This window comes from Rhinoderma darwinii, chromosome 5 (assembly GCF_050947455.1).
Source record: "Rhinoderma darwinii isolate aRhiDar2 chromosome 5, aRhiDar2.hap1, whole genome shotgun sequence".
NCBI lineage: Eukaryota > Metazoa > Chordata > Amphibia > Anura > Rhinodermatidae > Rhinoderma > Rhinoderma darwinii.
In genome coordinates, this window is record NC_134691.1 from 159,545,118 (window position 1) to 159,566,219 (window position 21,102).

At 44.1% G+C, this 21,102-nt stretch overlaps 1 protein-coding gene across 1 annotated transcript in view; it reads left to right on the forward strand.

Moving 5' to 3' along the window:
* DUSP22 (dual specificity phosphatase 22) overlaps positions 1 to 21,102 on the forward strand; it is an 80,293-nt gene that overhangs the window by 52,334 nt on the left and 6,857 nt on the right. The window contains exons 4-6 of the mRNA XM_075826690.1: positions 1,506 to 1,555; positions 19,469 to 19,543; positions 19,879 to 20,050. Coding sequence (XP_075682805.1) covers positions 1,506 to 1,555; positions 19,469 to 19,543; positions 19,879 to 20,050 — 297 coding nt within the window. The remainder of the gene's footprint in view (positions 1 to 1,505; positions 1,556 to 19,468; positions 19,544 to 19,878; positions 20,051 to 21,102) is intronic.

The window sequence follows — 21,102 nt, forward strand, 5'->3', positions numbered from 1 at the left end:
GTTACAAGGCTTAGAACTTTAGCAGCAATTTCTCACATTTTCAAGAAAACTATTTTTTCAAGGACCGGTTCAGTTCTGAAGTGGCTTTGAGGGCCTCATATATTAGAAAGTCCCCATAAATTACCCTGTTTTAAAAAATACACCCCTCAAAGTATCCAAAACAGCATTCAGAAAGTTTCTTTAACCCTTTATACGTTTAACAGGAATCAAAGCAAAGTAGAGGTGAAATTTACAAATTACATGTTTTTTGCTGAAATTCATTTGTAATAAAGAAAATTCTGTAACACAGAAGGTTTTACCAGAGAAACGCAACTCCATATTTATTTTAGAAATATCCCACATGTGGCTCTGGTGTGGTAATGTACTGAAATACAGGCCTCAGAAGCAAAAGAGGACCTAGTGGATTTTGGGGCCTCCTTTTTTCTATGAATATATTTTAGGCACTATGTCAAGTTTTAAGAGGTCTTGTGGTGCCTACATAGTTGAAACCCCCCAAAAGTGTCCCCATTTTTGAAACTACACCCCTCATGGAGTTTTTCTAGGGGTACAGTTTGCATTTTGACCCCACAGTTTTTTTTTTTGTGGGCTTAGGGAATGACACCGATGCTTCCTGTCAGAGTGACAGGAAGTCAATCGATAGGCCTGTCGATAGGCTTCCATCCATGGCAGACACTGAGGTCATTGTTTGGCCTCCAGTCACAATGCCAACCATCGGCAAAGCCTGCGATTTTATCATGGGGTCTACCGATGTGCTAGAAACCCCTAAAATGTGGTGTTTGCAACCGATCGCTGCATTTAAGGGGTTAATTGCCGAAATCAGCAGCAAGGCACCACTGATTTTAGATATCTGCTTGCTGCCATTCAATAGAAAGTTTAATTGTTCACTTCTAGGGAATAAAAAGCTCCTGGTCATGTGAGCGGACACACAGGTGTATGACTCGGTACGGTACAGTTATCAGAGTTCTGTCTTGTAACGAGCCGTGCACCTGTGTCCATCACATGACCAGGACACTTTTTTTTTTTTATCCCCTAGAAGAATACCATGAAGTATTCCATTGAGTGACCGCAAGCAGAGATTTAGAAAACATGACAAATTGATACAGAAATGATATTGTATAACTTTTCATTATATAAAGAATAAGGCCTCATGCACATAACCGTGGTTTTCACGGTCCGGACATTGTCTGGGACCCCAGACCACAAAAAATAGGACAAGTTTTGCAGTCCGGGCTCCTTGAAGTCAATGCACATCTTGTATGTGCACGGTCCGTGATTGCGGAAGGCCCACGGATGACACTCCTCGGGCCATCCGTGCCGTGATTATAGGCCGTGCAAACCGCTACGGTCGTGTGCATGAGGCCTAACCTTTGTTTACTAAAAATGCACTAAAAAAATACGCCACAGCTGTTTCTGATGATTGTTAACATTAATAATTACAACTTCACATTAAAAAGTGTCTTAAGGTACATATTACATATTCATATAGCGTGTTCTTATCTCCACAGGGCATGAAATATCTTTGCATTCCAGCATCTGATTCACCAAATCAAAATTTGTAAGTACTTACTTTGGCATTGTATGGAAAGGTTCTTGAATCATAGATGAAAAGATGAATAATATAGAAAGCAAACAAGTACTGGATGACTAACATGACTTACTGTTAATCGTAAACCAATTTGCAATAAGGCTAGTTTTAGGCAAGCATTTTGCACTAGTATTTAGCGGTCTGTAATACAGACCTATTACCCCCACTATTCTAATGAACCGAACTTAGATCACCATTGAACCCTGTAATGTGACCGTTGGCAATATGCATAACATATTCGCTTTCTCCTATTTGGTTATTTAGTACAAGCACATTGGGGAAAAATGGTTTATTGAGAAATGGTTCTAGTGATCTAATATTGACTGTTAACTATGGACAGATGTTGAAAATGAGGTACAAATTAAAATACCTTTTAAAAAAGGGAAACTTGGCAAACCGTGAAGTGAAAAAAAAGGACGTTCAAGGTGTTGTAAAGGGAAAGTCCCTCTTAGTATGCAAAAATTAATCCAAAGTGAACTTGATAACGTGACACTAATGAAGAACAATTTGCCCAATGAAGAGGACAACATGTCCTATTTATAATTAGGATGTATTTTCCTATACGTGCATGGGTTGTTAAACATGTCGTTTCAGTTGGGTGAGGGGAAACCTTGTACCCATTAGAAAATAGGGATGTTCAGCATGAACTATGACTCATTGGCATACACCCTTTCATTTAAAATGTTCTATTTCACTTTTATTTCCACAAAACCCAGTTGAAGATGATTTCTTTTTTTTAGGACTAATCTTCCGTTTTGTTAAATTATATTGATAGAGAAGTCCATCACATATCTTTTGGGAAAAGGTCTTGTCATAGTTCTAATGTACTAGTAGCTGAATAAACCTAATATACTTTTCTTGAGTCTAAAATACTGTGCAATAAAATTAAAAGTCCCCACAACAAGATAAAACATGTTTCACTTTATACTGTAACAGTTTATTCTGGATAGTAGTTTGTGAAGATGATTCTGGACTGACATCACATGTGCGCGGATTTGATATTTCCACCGGTCTACGAGCTCCACTCCCAAACAAAGTGGGCTTGTCAGGCAGTAAAGAAGATGTAGGGCAGGTAACATTAATTCTGAACTGTTGCGGTGCAGATAGTTCATTCGAGTGCAGTATGATACGGAATTGCTCTTTAAAGCTTCGTATAGAACATGGACCTTTTAAGTAAAAAAAAAAAGATGGATGCTCCCTCCAAAACCAGCTCAATACAGTTTTTATTATTCAGTTTGCATACATAAATTTTGACCATCCAAATTTGTTCCCCCTGTGACCATATGATCCAGATCTGAGGCAATGGAAATACGCTGCAACGTAAGTAAAACTGAAATAAGAAAATAGTGAGAGGAAAAATATTTTCTCAAATGAAACTAAAATAAGAAAGTAAACAGAAACTGAATCCAACTGTTTTAAAGAAAGATTAAGATTAAGTTTGGTACAGTCTATGGGTTTGGACAACCTACAATAAAGTGGTAATTCTTGAGTGAGCCACCTGCTAATATATTTTGCAATAAAATGAGTATGATCCACTGAAGACTGGCTTCGTTATTGATATAAACTACAGCGTTGTTGTAAGACCTTAGCATTAAATCTGATCAAGCCAAAATCTCACTGAAATGTGTGTTCTTGCATACCTCCCAACCGTCCCGATTCCGGTGGGACAGTCCCGGTTTCTCACCGCTGTCCTGCCCGGTCTTCAAAATGTCCCGCTGGGCGCTGCATCAAAACAGCTGATCGCTGCTGACTGCAGCAGCGATCAGAAGAAGGCAGGAGCCTTGCCGCGGTGTTCTCACTAGGATTGATGCCGGCCCATGAGTGGACCAGTCCTGTCACCTGACTTCACCAGTGAGAACGCCGCTGCAAGACTCCTGCCTTCTGACGGTGAGTGAAAGCTGTATCTGGAGCGATCTACAGGGGGGCTATGTGTGGAACTATCTACAGGGGGCAGTGTGTGGAGCAATCTACAGGGGCCTGTGTGTGGCGCTATCTACAGGGGGCGTGTGTGTGGCGCTATCTACAGGGGGCGTGTGTGTGGCGCTATCTACAGGGGGCGTGTGTGTGGCGCTATCTACAGGGGGCGTGTGTGTGGCGCTATCTACAGGGGGCCTGTGTGTGGCGCTATCTACAGGGGGCCTGTGTGTGGCGCTATCTACAGGGGGCCTGTGTGTGGCGCTATCTACAGGGGGCCTGTGTGTGGCGCTATCTACAGGGGGCCTGTGTGTGGCGCTATCTACAGGGGGCCTGTGTGTGGCGCTATCTACAGGGGGCCTGTGTGTGGCGCTATCTACAGGGGGCCTGTGTGTGGCGCTATCTACAGGGGGCCTGTGTGTGGCGCTATCTACAGGGGGCCTGTGTGTGGCGCTATCTACAGGGGGCCTGTGTGTGGCGCTATCTACAGGGGGCCTGTGTGTGGCGCTATCTACAGGGGGCCTGTGTGTGGCGCTATCTACAGGGGGCCTGTGTGTGGCGCTATCTACAGGGGGCCTGTATCTGGCGCTATCTACAGGGGGCCTGTATCTGGCGCTATCTACAGGGGGCCTGTATCTGGCGCTATCTACAGGGGGCCTGTATCTGGCGCTATCTACAGGGGGCCTGTATCTGGCGCTATCTACAGGGGGGCTGTGTGGAGCGGTCTACAGGGGGGCTGTATCTGGAGCTATCTACAGGGGGGCTGTATCTGGAGCTATCTACATGGGGGCTGTGTGTGGCGCTATGTACAGGGGGCTGTGTGTGGAGCAATCTACAGGGGGCTGTGTCTGGTGCTATGTACAGGGGGGCTGTGTGTGGAGCTATGTACAGGGGGGCGCTGTGTGGAGCCATGTACAGGGGGGCTGTGTGTGGAGCCATGTACAGGGGGGCTGTGTGTGGAGCCATGTACAGGGGGGGCTGTGTGTGGAGCCATGTACAGGGGGGGCTGTGTGTGGAGCCATGTACAGGGGGGGCTGTGTGTGGAGCCATGTACAGGGGGGGCTGTGTGTGGAGCCATGTACAGGGGGGGCTGTGTGTGGAGCCATGTACAGGGGGGGCTGTGTGTGGAGCCTTCTACAGGGGGACTGTGTGTGGAACCATCTACAGGGGGGCTGTATCTGGAGATATGTACTGGAGGGCTGTGTGTGGAGCGATCTACTGGGGGGCTTTGGTGGATGATTTTTCCATTGACCGGTAGCAGAGTTACACAACAAAAAAATCCCCATCATGTAACTGCTACCTGTCAATTGAAAAGTCATCCACCACAGGGACTCCCTCTTGACTTTCATTGTTCTCAGCCTTTTGGTTTGTCCTGCAGCTGCCGCCATGATGAGCAAATGTTATACCCAAGATAGGAAAAGTAACACATAGACTATATAACCGGATCCATAATATCTGTGATATCCAGACAGTCTAGAGAGCCGCAGTGAGAATGTGCGCGCGTTATGTGCAGAAGGATCTGGCCGCGATTTGATGTGTTGATGCCGGATATTGGGCGTGGTTAGGGGGCGTGGCTTAAAATGTCCCTCTTTTCCAAATTCAAAAGTTGGGAGGTATGGTTCTTGCCATGTTTCTGTGGGATTCCTTCTACCGCAGTCTGCAAACCTTACTTCCCATTCAGATATCTGTATGCGTGCCTCTTGTAGAGCATTAGAATATATATACACCTCTTAATCATTGAACTCAGGGATTTGGGTGTTTCATTCAGTCCCATTGCCACAGGTGTATAAAATCCAGCACTTAGTAGCCACGCAGTCTGTCTTTATAAACATTTGTGAAATAATGGGTCATTCTAAAGAGCTCACTGAATTCCAGTGTGGTACTTTAATAGGACGCCACCACTTCGTAAAGAAAAATTTCCCTCCTAGATATTTCAAGATCAACTGTGAGTGGTATTATTTAAAGTGGAAGCGTTTAGGAACCACAGCAACACTGCCACAAAGTGGCAGGCCATGTAAAATTTCAGAGCAGGTTCGTCGATTGCTGAGGCGCATTGTGTTTAAAAGTAGTCAACGCTCTGCTGACTCCATAACTGCAGAGGACCAAGCCTCTTCATTAACATCCGCTCAAAATATGTGCCCCCAGAGTTTCATGACGTGGGTTTCCATGGCCAGGCAGCTGCATGCAAGCCTGACATTACTATGCACAATGCCAAGAGTCGGATGGATGGGTGTAAAGCACGCCAGCGCTGGAATTTGGAGCAGTAAAAACGTGTTGTGTGGAGTGATGAATCACGCTACTCGATCTGGCAATCCGATACATGAATCGAACTTTGGCGAATGCCAGAAAAACGTTACCTGCCTGACTGCATTGTGCCAACTGTAAAGTTTGGTAGAGAAGGGATAATGTGGGTTGGTTTTCAGGGATTGGCCTCGGCCCCTTAATTCCAGTGAAGGGAAATCTTAATGCTTCAGCATTCCAAGACATTTTGGACAATTGTATTCTTCCAACTTTGTGGGAGCAGTTTGGGGAAGGTCCTTTTCTGTTCCTGCATTACTGTGCCCTAGAGCAAAAAGCAAGGTCCATAAAGGCATTTTCAGGTGCATTTGATGTGGAAGAACTTAACTGGCCTGCACAGATCTCTGACCTCAACCTCATCGAACACCTTTGGGATGAACTAGAACTGAGATTGCGTACAGCGCCCCCTCGTCCAACATCAGTGTTTGACCTCACAAATGCTCTTCTGGATAAATGGGCAAAATAGAGCATAAAAGGGCCTTCCCCAAACTGTTTCCACAAAGTTGTCAGCATACAATTGTCCAAAATGTATTTGGTATGCTGAAGCATTAAGATTTCCCTTCACTGGAACTAAGGGTCCTAGGCCAACTCCTGAAAAACAACCCCATAGCATTATCCATCTTCCACCAAACTTTACAGTTGGCACAAAGCAGTCAGGCAGGTAACGTTCTCCTGGCAATCCCAGACTCATCCATCAGACTACCAAACAGAGAAGCGTGATTCATCGCTCCACAGAACACGTTTCCACAAAGTCTAGTGGCAGCGTGCTTTATACCACTCCATCTGACGCTTGGCATTGTGCTTTGTGATTTAAGACTTTAATGCCACACAGCCCCCCTGTAGGTAATGCCACACAGCCCCCCTGTAGGTAATGCCACACAAAAAATCGGTCGTGTGAATAGCCCCATTTGGGGTCTATTGTTCCTACTGCGGCCATGTGACGAACGTTTTTTGAACGGGTGTCACACGTTCGGGAACCCTGTCGTGTGAATAGGGCCTTAGTAAAAAAGCAGCGTAAATCCTGAAAGGACTCCTATGGGAGACGGTGAGCGTCCTGCTTCCTAGTCCACAGGCAGGGATTGTCAGGCTGTACACACGTTGATATAGGGAAAAATGTCACTCCGCCAGTGTGCACAGGGTAATAAGGGACTCATGGTCTCTCCTAGGAGCCCCGTCAGGATTTACTCTGCTTTTTACTCAGAAATCCTGCTTCAAATTACAGCGCCTAGCTTCTTCTCTCCCTCTATCAAATGCTGATCTCAGGAAGAGCAGCATTAATCACCTGACCGGTTCACTTTAAAGGTGAATATCTTCATAAAGTTTGCAAAGAACCATAATTGTTGGATTACATCATAAATATAATTTATATACATCTTGCATAATAAATATCTTAAGTAGCTGTACACTGAAAAAACAAACCTTTTAATGGGTTTTCCAGTCCCTAAAAAATGTATGGCCTATCCTCCGGGTGGGCCATCAATAGCTGATCGATCGACTCTGACTGCCAGGAAACCACCGATCAGCTGTTTTGAATGAGCCGCAGTGCTCGTACAATCAATGCTTCCCCTTCATTACAGTTACTGCTTGTACTCTGAATCACCAATACAGCAGTAGCGGCAGTTCACAGTATTACAGCCTTCTCCCATTCACTTCAATGGGAGAGGGTTGTAATACTGTGAATCGCCGCTACTACTGTGTCGGCGATTCACAATACGAGCAGTGACCGGAATGAAGGGGTTGTTGCAATGCTTGTATGCAGGGCCGCCATCAGGAATTTCTGGAATGATATCAGGAATACAGCCATGATATCTTGGCCCCCCCCCTCCATTACTGCGGGTGGGCAACGGAAAGTGTGGCGCTCACGTTTGTACGTTATTCGCATTAAATGATTTTGGTGCTGATGTCAATTACAGTGAAGGAAACCATGGAGCCGGCAGTGACCGGTTAATGCTCTGGATTTTGATCTATTTAGCTAAAACGTATCCGACTGTATGGCATACAGTGGGATACGTCGCCTGGGGAATGGCCCAGGGGAAACTCCTGAAGTTACTGTCCATGAACAGGGCTGGAGCCTTCTACTAGCGCTCTGCCCAGGGACTATGGCGCCGCTCCGGATTCCAGCCCTGGAGAATCCCCTAATGTCACTTTACATATATGGACAGTGATGTCAGGAGCTCCCAGGGACAAAGTCCACGGGTAGAGCACTTGTGATGCTGCCTGGGGACTCCGGAATAACAAAGTTTACTACGCCATTTCATCCTTCGAAAAGAAGGTAAACCGACGTCCACAAGCACGGAGGCTAAAAGGACATAATGGAGCCCTGTGAATTATCGTCTACGTTGTTTATACTGTAAGGTAGGAGATTTCCTGACTACACGATAAACTTAGGGCAACAATACGATGTGAAGGGGCCTTAAAGAGACTGTCACCACATTATAAGTGCCCCATCTCCTACATAAGGAGATGGGCGCTGTAATGTAGGTGACAGTAATGCTTTTTATTTAAAAAAACGATCTTTTTTCACAAAGTTAGGAGCGATTTAAGTTTATGCTAATGAGCTTTCTTAATGCCCAAGTGGGCGTACTTTTACTTTCGACCAAGTGGGCGTTGTACAGAGGAGTGCATGACGCTGACCAATCGGCATCATGCACTCCTCTCCATTCATTTACACTGCACTAGCGATATAGATATATCACTATGTGCAGCCTCATACACAAGCCCTAACATTACTACAGTGTCCTGATAATGAATACACATGAAATCCAGCCTGGACGTCATGTGTACTCAGAATCCTGACACTTCTGAATCTTTTCTGTGAGATTCCAGCAACGGATACGAAATCTCGCGAGATCTCGGAGCTAAACGAGATTTGGTTTCACTTGCCGGAATCTCACAAAAAAGATTCAGAAGTGTCAGGATTCTGAGTACACATGACGTCCAGGCTGGATTTCATGTGTATTCATTATCAGGACACTAGTAATGTTAGGGCTTGTGTATGAGGCTGCACAAAGCGATATATCTATATCGCTAGTGCAGTGTAAATGAATGGAGAGGAGTGCATGATGCCGATTGGTTAGCGTCATGCACTCCTCTGTACAACGCCCACTTGGTCGAAAGTAAAAGTACGCCCACTTGGGCATTAAGAAAGCTCATTAGCATAAACTTAAATCGCTCCTAACTTTGTGAAAAAAGATTGTTTTTTAAAATAAAAAGCATTACTGTCCCCTACATTACAGCGCCGATCTCCTTATATAGGAGATAGGACACTTATAATGTGGTGACAGAGTCTCTTTAAAGAGGCTCTGTCACCAGATTTTCAAACCCCTATCTCCTATTGCAGCAGATCGGCGCTGCAATGTAGAGAACAGTAACGTTTTTTTTTTCTTCAAAAACGAGCATTTTTGGCCAAGTTATGAGCATTTTTATATTTATGCAAATGAGCCTTTCTTAAGTACAACTGGGCGTGTTTAAAGTTATGTCCAAGTGGGAGTGTATTGTGTTCGTTACATCTGGGCGTTTTTACTTCTTTTACTAGCTGGGCATTGTGAATGGAAGTGTATGATGCTGACGAATCAGCATCATCCACTTCTCTTCGTTAACACCCAGCTTCTGGCAGTTCACAGACACAGCGTGTCCTCGCTCGTCCGACGCAATGAAGTTCCTGTGGGAGGAAGTGAGTGACGTCACAGCGTGATCTCGCGAGGACACGCTGTGTGTCTGTGCACTGCCAGAAGCTGGGTGGTAACGAAGAGAAGTGGATGAGCAAACACGAGTTTTCTTAAAAAACGTCTGAAAATCAGGAGCTGTTTTCCCTTGAATATCTCTGTATTTTCAGACTGTTTTTGCAAATTGTGTGAACATACCCTAAGGCCTTATTTACACGACAGTGCCCCGCCGTTTTTCCCGCCCGGTTTGCATTAGTTTTGCATCCGTTCCGGGCTGGGCATATCTGGACAGTGACATCAGGGGCAACTCCTGAAGGGGAATCCCCATGTGGCCCCATGTGTCGTCTGTGTCCATTTATGGACACTGAACGTTACTGGCTTCTCCTGGTGTGGAATCCCCGGTCACAGAGTGTTCGGGGATTCCGCTTCAGGAGTTTCCCCTGATGTCACTGCCCAGATATGGACAGAGACATCAAGCGCTCTGTCCAGGAGCGGAATCCCCGAACACACAGGGATTCCGGTCCTTCAGGGAGCTAAAGTGGGGCTAGCACATAGCAGAGCAGGGACGAAGCTACAGCAGTAGCAGCCACAGCAGCTGCTAGTGGCGCCATCGGCCATGGTAGGTGTCGCCGCTAGCAGCTGCTATGGCTGCTATAGCTGTAGCGATGCCTGAAGAAGCGCCAGGGCGGAAAGGAGGCTGATTCGCCGGGCCAGGGCGATTTGGGAAGGGAGCCAGCGTTGCGCCCCCTTCCACCTGCTGTACACCCCAGCCCTGCCACACAGTACCCCTGCACATAGCAGAGCAGGGACGTCGCTACAGCAGTACCTCCACAGTGTTACCTCCAGCATAGAGCGCTTCTTCTGAATGAGATACACTCCTCCTCCTCACATGCACTCTGCGCTGTGAGGAGGAGAGAGCGAGCGACGGTAGACACGGCCATCACTCGGGAAACATTCCGGTGATGGCCGTGTATTACCCGGCCCCATAGACTTCTATGGGAGCCGGGCGGCCGGGTAAACGGCCGAAAATAGGGCATGTCCCATTTTTTGACGGCCGGTTTTCCCGGCCCGTCAAAAAATCGGTAGTGTGAATAGCCCTTTAGGGGTCTATTGTTCCTACTGCAGCCGGGTGACGGCTGATTTATGAACGGCCGTCACCCGGCCGGGAAACCCTGTTGTGTGAATAAGGGCTAATAGGGATGCAGCTTATTTAACCCCTTCCCTCCTCAGCCATTTTTTGGATTTTAACTTTTTTTTTTCCTCTCCACCTTCCAAAAGCTATAATTTTTTTTACTTGAGGGCTTGTTTTTTGCGGTACAAGTTGTAGTTTTTCATCGCACCATTTATTGTACCGCATAATGTACTGGGAAGCTGAAAAAAAATTATTTGTGGGGTGAAATGCTGCACGTGCATGACGTTCTGACAAACCCCATTCACATGAGATGGGGCTTATTCAGACTAAGGTGTTAATCGTCCGTGTGAAGGACGTTTTTTTAATGGCCGTCACACGGCTGCGTGTATTTCTATGGGGCTATTCACACGGTTGTTGTTCTAACGGATCGTGTGAAGGGCCTGTAATAAAATAGGACATGTCCTATTTTTGTGCGTTTTCACGGATCCCTCAATAGACTCAAGTCTATGAGGGATGTGTGAAAACCGGGTCCCGCACGGCTGCAAATCGGCCACAAAAAACGGCCGTTCTTCACGTCTGATTTCACACACGTTGGTCTGAATATCGCCTTAGGCTTTATTCAAACGAACGTGTCCGTTTTGCACGCGCAAAAAACGCTGCATTTTGCCCGAGCAAAAGTTCAGTGTGGCGTCAGCATATGGTGCGCGGCTGCGTGATTTTCGCGCAGCCGGCATCATTATGACACTCTGTTTTGATGTTACAACACAGTAAAGAAGGGGGGGCTTTTATGTTTCCCTTCACTTCTTTACCTACTGTATCACGAATCACGCGCGTCACCCGGAAGTGCTTCAGTGTGCCGTGCACGATTTGCACTCACCCAATGACTTCAATGGGTGTGTGCTGCGCGAAACACGGGCAAGTATAGAACATGTCGTGAGTTTTACACAGCGCACACACGCTGCGTGAAATTCACTGGCAGTCTGAACGGCCCCATTCACTAGCATAAGTCCGTGCGACGTAATAAGTATCACGGACGTATAACACGTTCGTGTGAATAAGGCCTTATATTGTAATTTGTAGTGAATTTTCAGTGCGCAATCCGCACCAAAAATAGGAGGCAAGTAAGTGGCTTATTCAGATGTCCATGTTCGGTCTGTGATATAAGGACCATGTATCGGCCATATTTCCCGGACCGACCACAGTTCAGGGAGCCGGGTTTCTAGCATCATACGATATCACGGACCGAACGCGGCCGTCTGAATAAGGCCTTAGTCTAGTTACACAGTGCGGTGAAATTCCATTTTTTTGCCACAATTTTTGCAGAAACGTGACTTGACCGCACTGTGAGAATATAGCCTAATAGCACTTTTCATGTTTTGTATATATATTTTTTTAATGCAATTTTCGTAATTGCGGCACAAATCACGCGGTTTTGCCGCGATTTTTATATAATCGCGGCAAAACTGCGCCATTTTTGCCGCGATTACGAAAATCGCGGCAAAAAACGCTAGGAAAACGAAAAAATACCAAAAAACTTTTTAACCAACTTTATACAATCTACAAATGGGGTCAGGGGGATGGGAATCGGGATGAATAGGGGAACATACTCGCCAGCCTGCAGGTCCTGTCGGCAGTGTAGAGGAGCTGGGGGGCGGGATCTCCACACGCAGCTTCAGCACATGCTGCATCTTCCCCTCCAGTGAAGCTACAACAGGTATGCAGGGGTTGCCGCGTGTTTCGCTAGCGGGGGGTGTCGCTAGGGGGGCCCGTGAGCGTTCCGAGGGGGGCCCGTGAGCGTTGCGAGGGGGGGGGCGCAACAGTCCGAGGGGGGGGCGACGGCAGCCCGGCGGGCCCCTTTTCTTCATCCATGTGGCCGAGCCCCTGACGGGAGTACCAGTAATACCCCCCTGATGGCGGCCCTGCTTGTATGTAGTATAAGCAGTACACTCCACAGAGTAAGGCTTTATGGAAGAGCGGCCATAAAAAAAGTCGCTTCTTAAAGTGAAACAAAAGAAAACATATTTTGAGTTTGCCAAACTGCATGTGGCAGATTTCCCAAACACATGATAGAATGTTCTGTGGACTGCTACATGGATGTAGCGGTCCTTATCCTGACTGATAACTTGCTGCAGCGTGACAAAAGCCATTGAAAATTCAAGTTAAATTTTCTTGCCACTGTATATTTAATGTTTTAAAAGTCAAGGTAAAGATTGGCACATCTGTAAATTAGTAACTTTTTGACCATCATGGGAAATGCGATTTGTGGTGTAAACCCAACACTTCCCGTCACCTAAAGAACACCAATCACAGTGAAGCATGGTGGTGGCAGTATCATATTGTGGGAATGCTTTTAATCTGCAGTGACTGGACAACTGGTCAGGATTGACGGAAAGATGGATGACGGTAAATACATGGCAATTTTTTGCATAGTTAGTACGGTTGAAAAAAGACACATGTCCAACCAAGGGATGGGAAAAGGGGAAGGGATGAAACAAATTCTATACACTCATAGGAGCTGATATTTTTTCGTTCTAGGAAATTATCTTCCTTTTTTTAAAGTCATCTACTGTACCTGCTGTGACCAGCTCCTTCGGTAGGCTATTCCACAGATTCACCGTTCCCACAATAAAGAAGGCTGGTCTCTGGAGAGAGAACCTTTTTTTCTCCAGATGGAGGGAGTGCCCCCTTGTCTTTTGAGGGGGTTTTACATGGAACAGGATTTCACCATATTTTTTTTGTATGTGCCATGCATATATTTATATAAGTTAATCATGTCCCCCCTTCGTCGTCTCTTTTCAAGGTTAAATAGGTTTAATTCTTTTAATCTTTCCTCATAACTTATATTCTCCATGCCCCTTATTAGTTTAGTTGCTCTTCTTCGTATTTTTTCCAAATACAGGGGATCCTTTCTTTGAACTGGAGCCCAGAACTGAACTGCATATTCTAGATGAGGCCTCACTAATGCTTTGTAAAATGGTAATATTCTATACCTGTCCTGTGAGTCCATGCCTCTATTAATGCATGACAATATCTTGCTGGCCTTCGAAGCAGCTGATTGACATTGCATGCTGTTATTTCGTTTATGATCTACAAGTACACCCAGATCCTCCTCAACAAATGACTCCCCCAGTATAGCTCCCCCTAGGACATATGATGCATGCAGATTGTTGGTACCCAGATGCATAACTCTACATTTATCTACATTAAACTTAATTTGCCAAGTGGATACCCAAACGCTCAGTGTGTCCAAATCAGCTTGCAATTTACGAATATCTTCCATAGACTGAACAATACTACATAGCTTGGTGTCATCTGCAAAAATAGAAACCGTACTATTAATCCCATCATTAATAAATAAGTTGAATAATAGTGGTCCCAGCACAGAACCCTGGGGTACACCACTTCTAACCGGGGACCATTCAGAGTAGGAATCCTTGACCACAACTCTCTGGATACGGTCCTTGAGCCAATTCTCAATCCAATTACAAACTATACTATCTAAACCTACAGTTCTTAATTTACTCATTAGGTTTCTGAGGGACAGTGTCAAATGCCTTTGCAAAGTCCGAAAACACTATATCCACAGCGGCCCTTCTGTCTAGGCTTCTACTCACTTCTTCATAAAAACAAATCAGGTTGGTTTGACAACTTCTGTCCTTAGTAAAACCGTGCTAGGTGTCACTTATAATTCTATTTTTTGTCACATACTCCTGTATATAGTCCCACAATAGCTCCTCAAACATTTTCAACGTTGGATGTTAAAGAGGCTCTGTCACCAGATTTTGCAACCCCTATCTGCTATTGCAGCAGATAGGCGCTGCAATGTAGATTACAGTAACGTTTTTATTTTTAAAAAACGAGCATTTTTGGCCAAGTTATGACCATTTTTGTATTTATGCAAATGAGGCTTGCAAAAGTACAACTGGGCGTGTTGAAAAGGAAAAGTCCAAGTGGGCGTGTATTATGTGCGTACATCGGGGCGTTTTTAATACTTTTACTAGCTGGGCGTTCTGATGAGAAGTATCATCCACTTCTCTTCAGAACGCCCAGCTTCTGGCAGTGCAGATCTGTGACGTCACTCACAGGTTCTGCATCGTGTCGGCCACATCGGCACCAGAGGCTACAGTTGATTCTGCAGCAGCATCAGCGTTTGCAGGTAAGTAGCTACATCGATTTACCTGCAAACGCAGATGCTGCTGCAGAATCATCTGTAGCCTCTGGTGCCGATGTGTCCTCGCTCGTCTGACACGATGCAGGACCTGGGGAAGTGACGTCACAGCGTGATCTCTCGAGAACACGCTGTGTGTCTGCACTGCCAGAAGCTGGGCGTTCTGAAGAGAAGTGGATGATACTTCTCGTCAGAACGCCCAGCTAGTAAAAGAAGTAAAAACGCCCCGATGTAACGCACATAATACACGCCCACTTGGACTTTTACTTTTCAACACGCCCAGTTGTACTTTTGCAAGCCTCATTTGCATAAATACAAAAATGGTCATAACTTGGCCAAAAATGCTCGTTTTTTGTAAAATAAAAACGTTACTGTAATCTACATTGCAGCGCCTATCTGCTGCAATAGCAGATAGAGGTTGCAAAATCTGGTGACAGAGCCTCTTTAAATTAAAAAAAGATGCTAATTTTTCTCAATTTTCTCAATTTTGCTATTTTTCTCAAATATACAGTCACTGTATCGACCAAATTTTACTACTAACATAAAGCCCAAATGTGTCACGAGAAAACAATCTCAGAATCGCTTGGATAGGTAAAAGCATTCCAAAGTTATTACCAAATAAAGTGTAATATGTCAGATTTGAAAAATGGGCTCTGAGCCTTAACCCCTTAAGGACGCAGCCTAGTTTTGGCCTTAAGGCTCAGAGCCCATTTTTCAAATCTGACATATTTCACTTTATGTGGTAATAACGTCGGAATGCTTAAACCTACCCAAGCGATTCTGAGATTGTTTTCTCGTGACACATTGGGCTTCATGTTCGTGGTAAAATTTGGTCGATATATTCAGTGTTTATTGGTGAAAAATTGCAAAATTTAGAGAAAATTTTGAAAAAATTGCATTTTTCAGAATTTAAATGCATCTGCTTGTAAAACAGACGGTTATACCACCCCAAATAGTTACTAGTTCACATTTCCCATATGTCTACTTTAGATTGGCATCGTTTTTTGAACATTCTTTTATTTTTCTTGGACGTTACAAGGCTTAGAACATAAACAGCAATTTCTCATATTTTTAAGAAAATTTCAAAAGCCTTTTTTTTAAGGTACCTCTTGAGTTCTGAAGTGGCTTTGTGGGGCCTATGTATTAGAAACCCTGATAAAACACCCCATTTTAAAAACTAGACCCCTCAAAGTATTCAAAACAGCAGTTAGAAAGTTTTTTAACCCTTCAGGCATTTCACAGGAATTAAAGCAAAGTGGAGGTGAAATTTGCAAATTTCATTTTTCTTGCTGAATTTCAATTTTATTCATTTTTTTTTCTGTAACAAAGAAGGTTTTACCAGAGAAACACTACTATATATGTATTGTCCAGATTCTGCCGTTTTTAGAAATGTCCCACATGTGGCCCTACTGCGCTCGTGGACTAAAAGACAAGCCCTAGAAGCAAAGAAGCACCTAGTGCATTTTGAGTCCTCTTTTTTATTAGAATATATTTTAGGCAGCATGCCAGGTTTGAAGAGGTGTTGAGGTGTCAAAACAGTAGGAATCCCCCAATAGTGACCCCATTTTGTAAACTACACCCCTCAAGGAATTCATTTAGGGTTGTTGTTACCATTTTGACCGCACATTTTTTTCACAGCACGTATTTGAATTGGGCTCTGAAATGAAAAAAATGTCATTTTTTCCAATAAAATGTCATTTGTGATCAAAATTTCTTATTTTCACAGGGAACAAAATACCCCATTTTGTTGCCCAATTTGTCCTTAGTGTGGCAGTACCCCATTTGTGGTGATAAACTGCCGTTTGGGCCCATGGGAGGGCTCAGAAGGAAAGGACCACCATTTGGCCTACTCGGGATTTTCTAGTGCGAAGTCATGTATGCAGAAGCCCCTGAGGTACCAGTACAGTTGAAACCCGCAAGAAGTGATCCCGTTTTAAAAACTACACCCTTAAGGCATTCATCTAGAGGTGTAGTGGCCATTTTGACCGGAGACCTACACCCCATAAACTGTAATGTGGGTTCTCCCGGGTATGGCAATACCCTACATGTGGCTGTTATCAGCTGCCTGGACACACAGCAGGGCCCAGAGGGGAAAGACTAGGGGGGATAAGCTGTGCGGAGTGCATCAGGGTAAGTAAAATTGGGGTAAATTATAAACCAAGGGATGTATGATAAATTTTAAAACACTTTCATACAGAGCTCTGGTTATTCGGGACACGTGTCACATTGATATATTGTGTCCTCCCTTATCCCCCTCTTATAGCAGACTTTGCACCTCTTTTGACTTTTTCCCTTCTTGCCAGTTTGGGGAACTTCCCCTGGAAAGTGTTGCCCTGGTACGATGCGTGTGGGCTCGCTTCCAGAAGTACTGGGTGCCCCCCCTTCTTGGTCCCTAAAGATTAGGTTCTTGATAATCACCTCTTGAAATTCCAGGAAAGTTCCCGTCTGGCCTGCACATCGACGTAGCACGTACGCATTGTACAAAGCCATCTATATGATGTTCCCGGCCAGCTTCTTATACCACACCGCATGGCGCTGTAGGGCTTCAGGGCTTGATCTTACAAGTCCATCACTCCCATGTACCTATTGTAGTCCAGGATGCAGTCTGGTTTGGGGGTGGCCTTTCCTTCATATATCCTAAACCTGTAGGTATACCCTGATGCACTCTCACAGCTTATACATCTTCACGCCATACCTTGCCCTCTTACCCGGCAGGTACTCGCGGAATTGAACCCTCCCTTTAAAATGTACCAGGGACTCATCAATAGAAATACACTTCTCGGGGGTGTATGCTTGGGAAAACCGGGCACTGGAACGGTCTAATAAGGGTCTCCGTTTAGACAAACGGTCAAAACTGGTGTCATCTCGGGGTGGGCACGGCTCATTATCAGTATTATGTAAGAAGCGAAGTATTGCCTCATTTATTTATTTTTTTAGGTTCCAGTTCAGTTCTGAAGTTGCTTTGAGGGGCCCATATATTAGAAACCCCTATCAAATACCCCATTTTAGAAACTAGACCCCTCAAAGTATTCACAACAGCATGTAGAAAGTTTATGAACCCTTTAGGTGTTTCACAAAAATTTAGAGCAAAGTAGAGGTGAAATTTACATTTTTTTTTGTCAGAAAATCCTCTTTATACCATTTTTTTTATAACACAAAAGGATTTATCACAGAAACGCAACTTAATACGTATTGCCCAGATTCTGCAGTTTTGAGAAATATCCCACATGTGGCCCTAGTGCGGTAATGGACTGAAGCACCGGCCTCCGAAGCAAAGGAGCTCCCAGTGGATTTTGAGGCCTCTTTTTTATTAGGCACCATGTCCGGTTTGAAGAGGTCTTGTGGTGCCAAAACATTGGGAACCCCCCAAAAGTGACCCCAATTTGGAAACTAGACCCCTTGAGGAATCCATTGTAGTTTTCTTGGGGTGCATGCGGCTTTTTGATCAGTTTTTATTCTATTTTTAGGTGGCGTGGTGACTAAAAAACAGCAATTCTACTATTGGTTTTTTTTCGTTTTTTTTTACAGCGTTCACCGTGCGCTATAAATGACATATTCACTTTATTCTGCGGGGCGATACGATTACGGCGATACCAGATGTTTATAGTTTTTTTTTATGTCTTATGGCGTTTGCACAATAAAATACGTTTTGTAAACAATCATTCACTTTTTGTGTTACCTTATTCTAAGAGCCATAACGTTTTTATTTTTCAATCAATAAAGCCGTGCGAGGACTTATTTTTTGCGTAACGAACTGCAGTTTTGATCAGTACCATTTTTAGGTACATGCGACCTTTTGACCTCTTTTTATTCCATTTTTTGGGAGGTGAAGTGACCAAAGAATTGTGATTGTGGTTCGGTTTATTATTATTTTATTTTACGGCGTTCACCGTGCGGGATAAATAATGAAATAATTTTGTAGTTCAGGCCGTTACGGACGCGGCGATACCAATTATGTATAGTTTATTTGTTTGTTTATATATTTTTATTAATAATAAAGGACTGATAAGGGAAAAGGGGGGATTTTTACTTTTATTACTTTTAAATCTTTTATTTTCTAATTTTTACACATCTTTTTTTAACTTTTTTTTCACTTTATTACTTTGTCCCACTAGGGGACAAGAGGGCAGGAGGCCCTGATCGCTATTCTAATACACTGCACTACATGCGTAGTGCAGTGTATTAGAACTGTCAGCTACTCACTGACAGCAAGCATAGTGGGTCCTGACGTTGTCAGGACCCACTAGGCTTCCGTCTATGGCATAGCCGGACGCCATTGTTTGGTGTCCGGTTGCCATAGTCACCATCGCCGGCCGCTATCGCGTAGCAGGCCGGCGATGGCAGCTTAACCCCTAAAAAGCCGCGATCTCTATAGAACGCGGCTTTTAAGGGGTTAATCAGCGGGGACACAGCGATCGGTCCCCGCTGTAGGAGCTGTGACAGCTGCTGAACAAGACAGCAGCGTCACAGCTCCTGTATGTGTCGGGAGGACGGCCGAAACGGCCGTTACTCCCGAGACGTACTATTACGGCATGGAGCGCTAACGATACAGCTGCCATGACGTAATAGTACGTCAAGGAACGGGAAGGGGTTAAGGTCCAAAGTAGGCTGTGTCCTTAAGGGGTTAAAGTGGTGGGCATGCTGTGTAAATCAATGTTGTAATGCAGAAAAACTCCAAATATTGTTTTTGTTTGGATCTTTTCTAGGATACAACATTTTAAAGAAAGCACAGCATTTATCCATGAATGTCGACTGAAAGGTGAAGGATGCCTTGTCCACTGGTATGTATGTTGACAAATCTTCAAAAATCACGTTAAAAATAATAATTTATTATATCTATATTCTCCATTGTTCATATGATGAACTTCTAGTGTCCTATGAATAGTAAATTACTTTAGAACTGGCCAACCATGACCCTATTCCGACCAATGGTCTGTCATACCTTTATAACATGACTATATTTTATGGTAGTAAATTTTGAAAATATTTGCAAAAAATGTTTTATATATACACGTTTAAACTAGAACTTTGTTTTAAAATAACTTTTTTTTTATTTTTTTTAGCATGACCACATTGAATGGGATTTGTGAAATTTACTTGTTTTTTTTTTTTCAAGCTTGGCAGGTGTGTCCAGAAGTGTCACTTTGGTAGTAGCCTATGTCATGACAATCACAGATTTAGGGTGGGAAGATGCGCTGGCTGCTGTTAGGGGAGCAAGAACATGTGCCAACCCCAATATGGGTTTTCAGAAGCAACTTGAGGACTTTGGAAAATGTGATGTTCACCATGTAAGTAAACATTACCTGTACTTTATTAGTAAGAAAGTGCGAGGCTAACGTGACTTGTCAAACAATTTAAAAAGCTTAAGAGAATACTTTTTTCTTTTTTTAATGCTTTTGTCATGCAATAAGTTTAAATAATTCGCTGTACAGGAAAGGCACAGTGCAAAATAAAGTCTGCTGGCTACTTTGAGAGTCAACTGTTGAAATCTGTTTAATGCTGACTCATTTCCACTAGACATGAAAAATCCACTTTAAGACCAAAATAATCCCCCCTCCCTCACCATTAAGTTTTGTTTAACTGACTGAATTACTTCCTCATCCCTAAAATACACATTTCTGTTAAGAATCAAGGGCTTAACCGTATGTACTGTATGTGGGGCTAAAGACCTCACTTAAAGAGGCTCTGTCACCACATTATAAGTGCCCTATCTTGTACATGATGTAATCGGCGCTGTACTGTAGATTATAGCAGTGTTTTTTATTTTTTAAAAACGATCATTTTTGACAGTTATGACCTATTTTAGCTTTATGCTAATGAGTTTCTCAATGGACAGCTGGGCGTGTTTTTACTTTTTGACCATGGAGGCGTTGTGGAGAGAAGTGTATGACGCTGCCCAATCAGTGACCAATCAGCGTCATACACTTCTCTCCATTCATTTATTCTGCACATGGTGATCTAGTAAGATTACTATGTGCAGCCACATAAACGCACACTAACGTTACTGACGTGTCCTGACAGTAAATATACATTACCTCCAGGCAGGACGGGAAGTGTATTCAGAATTCTGACATTTCGCTAACGTTTGTGGTTGATTTACAGCACAGAAGGCGTAGTCCCGCTGTAAATGACAGTTTACAGTGTAATCTCGCGAGACTACGCCTGCTGTGCTATAAATCAACCACAAACGTCAGCAAATTGTCAGGATTCTGAATACACATCCCGTCCTGGCTGGAGGACTATGTAACTGCCAGGACACGTCAGTAACGTGTGTGTGTGTGTGTGTATATATATATATATATATATATATATATATATATAGTGAACAACGCAGGATCAC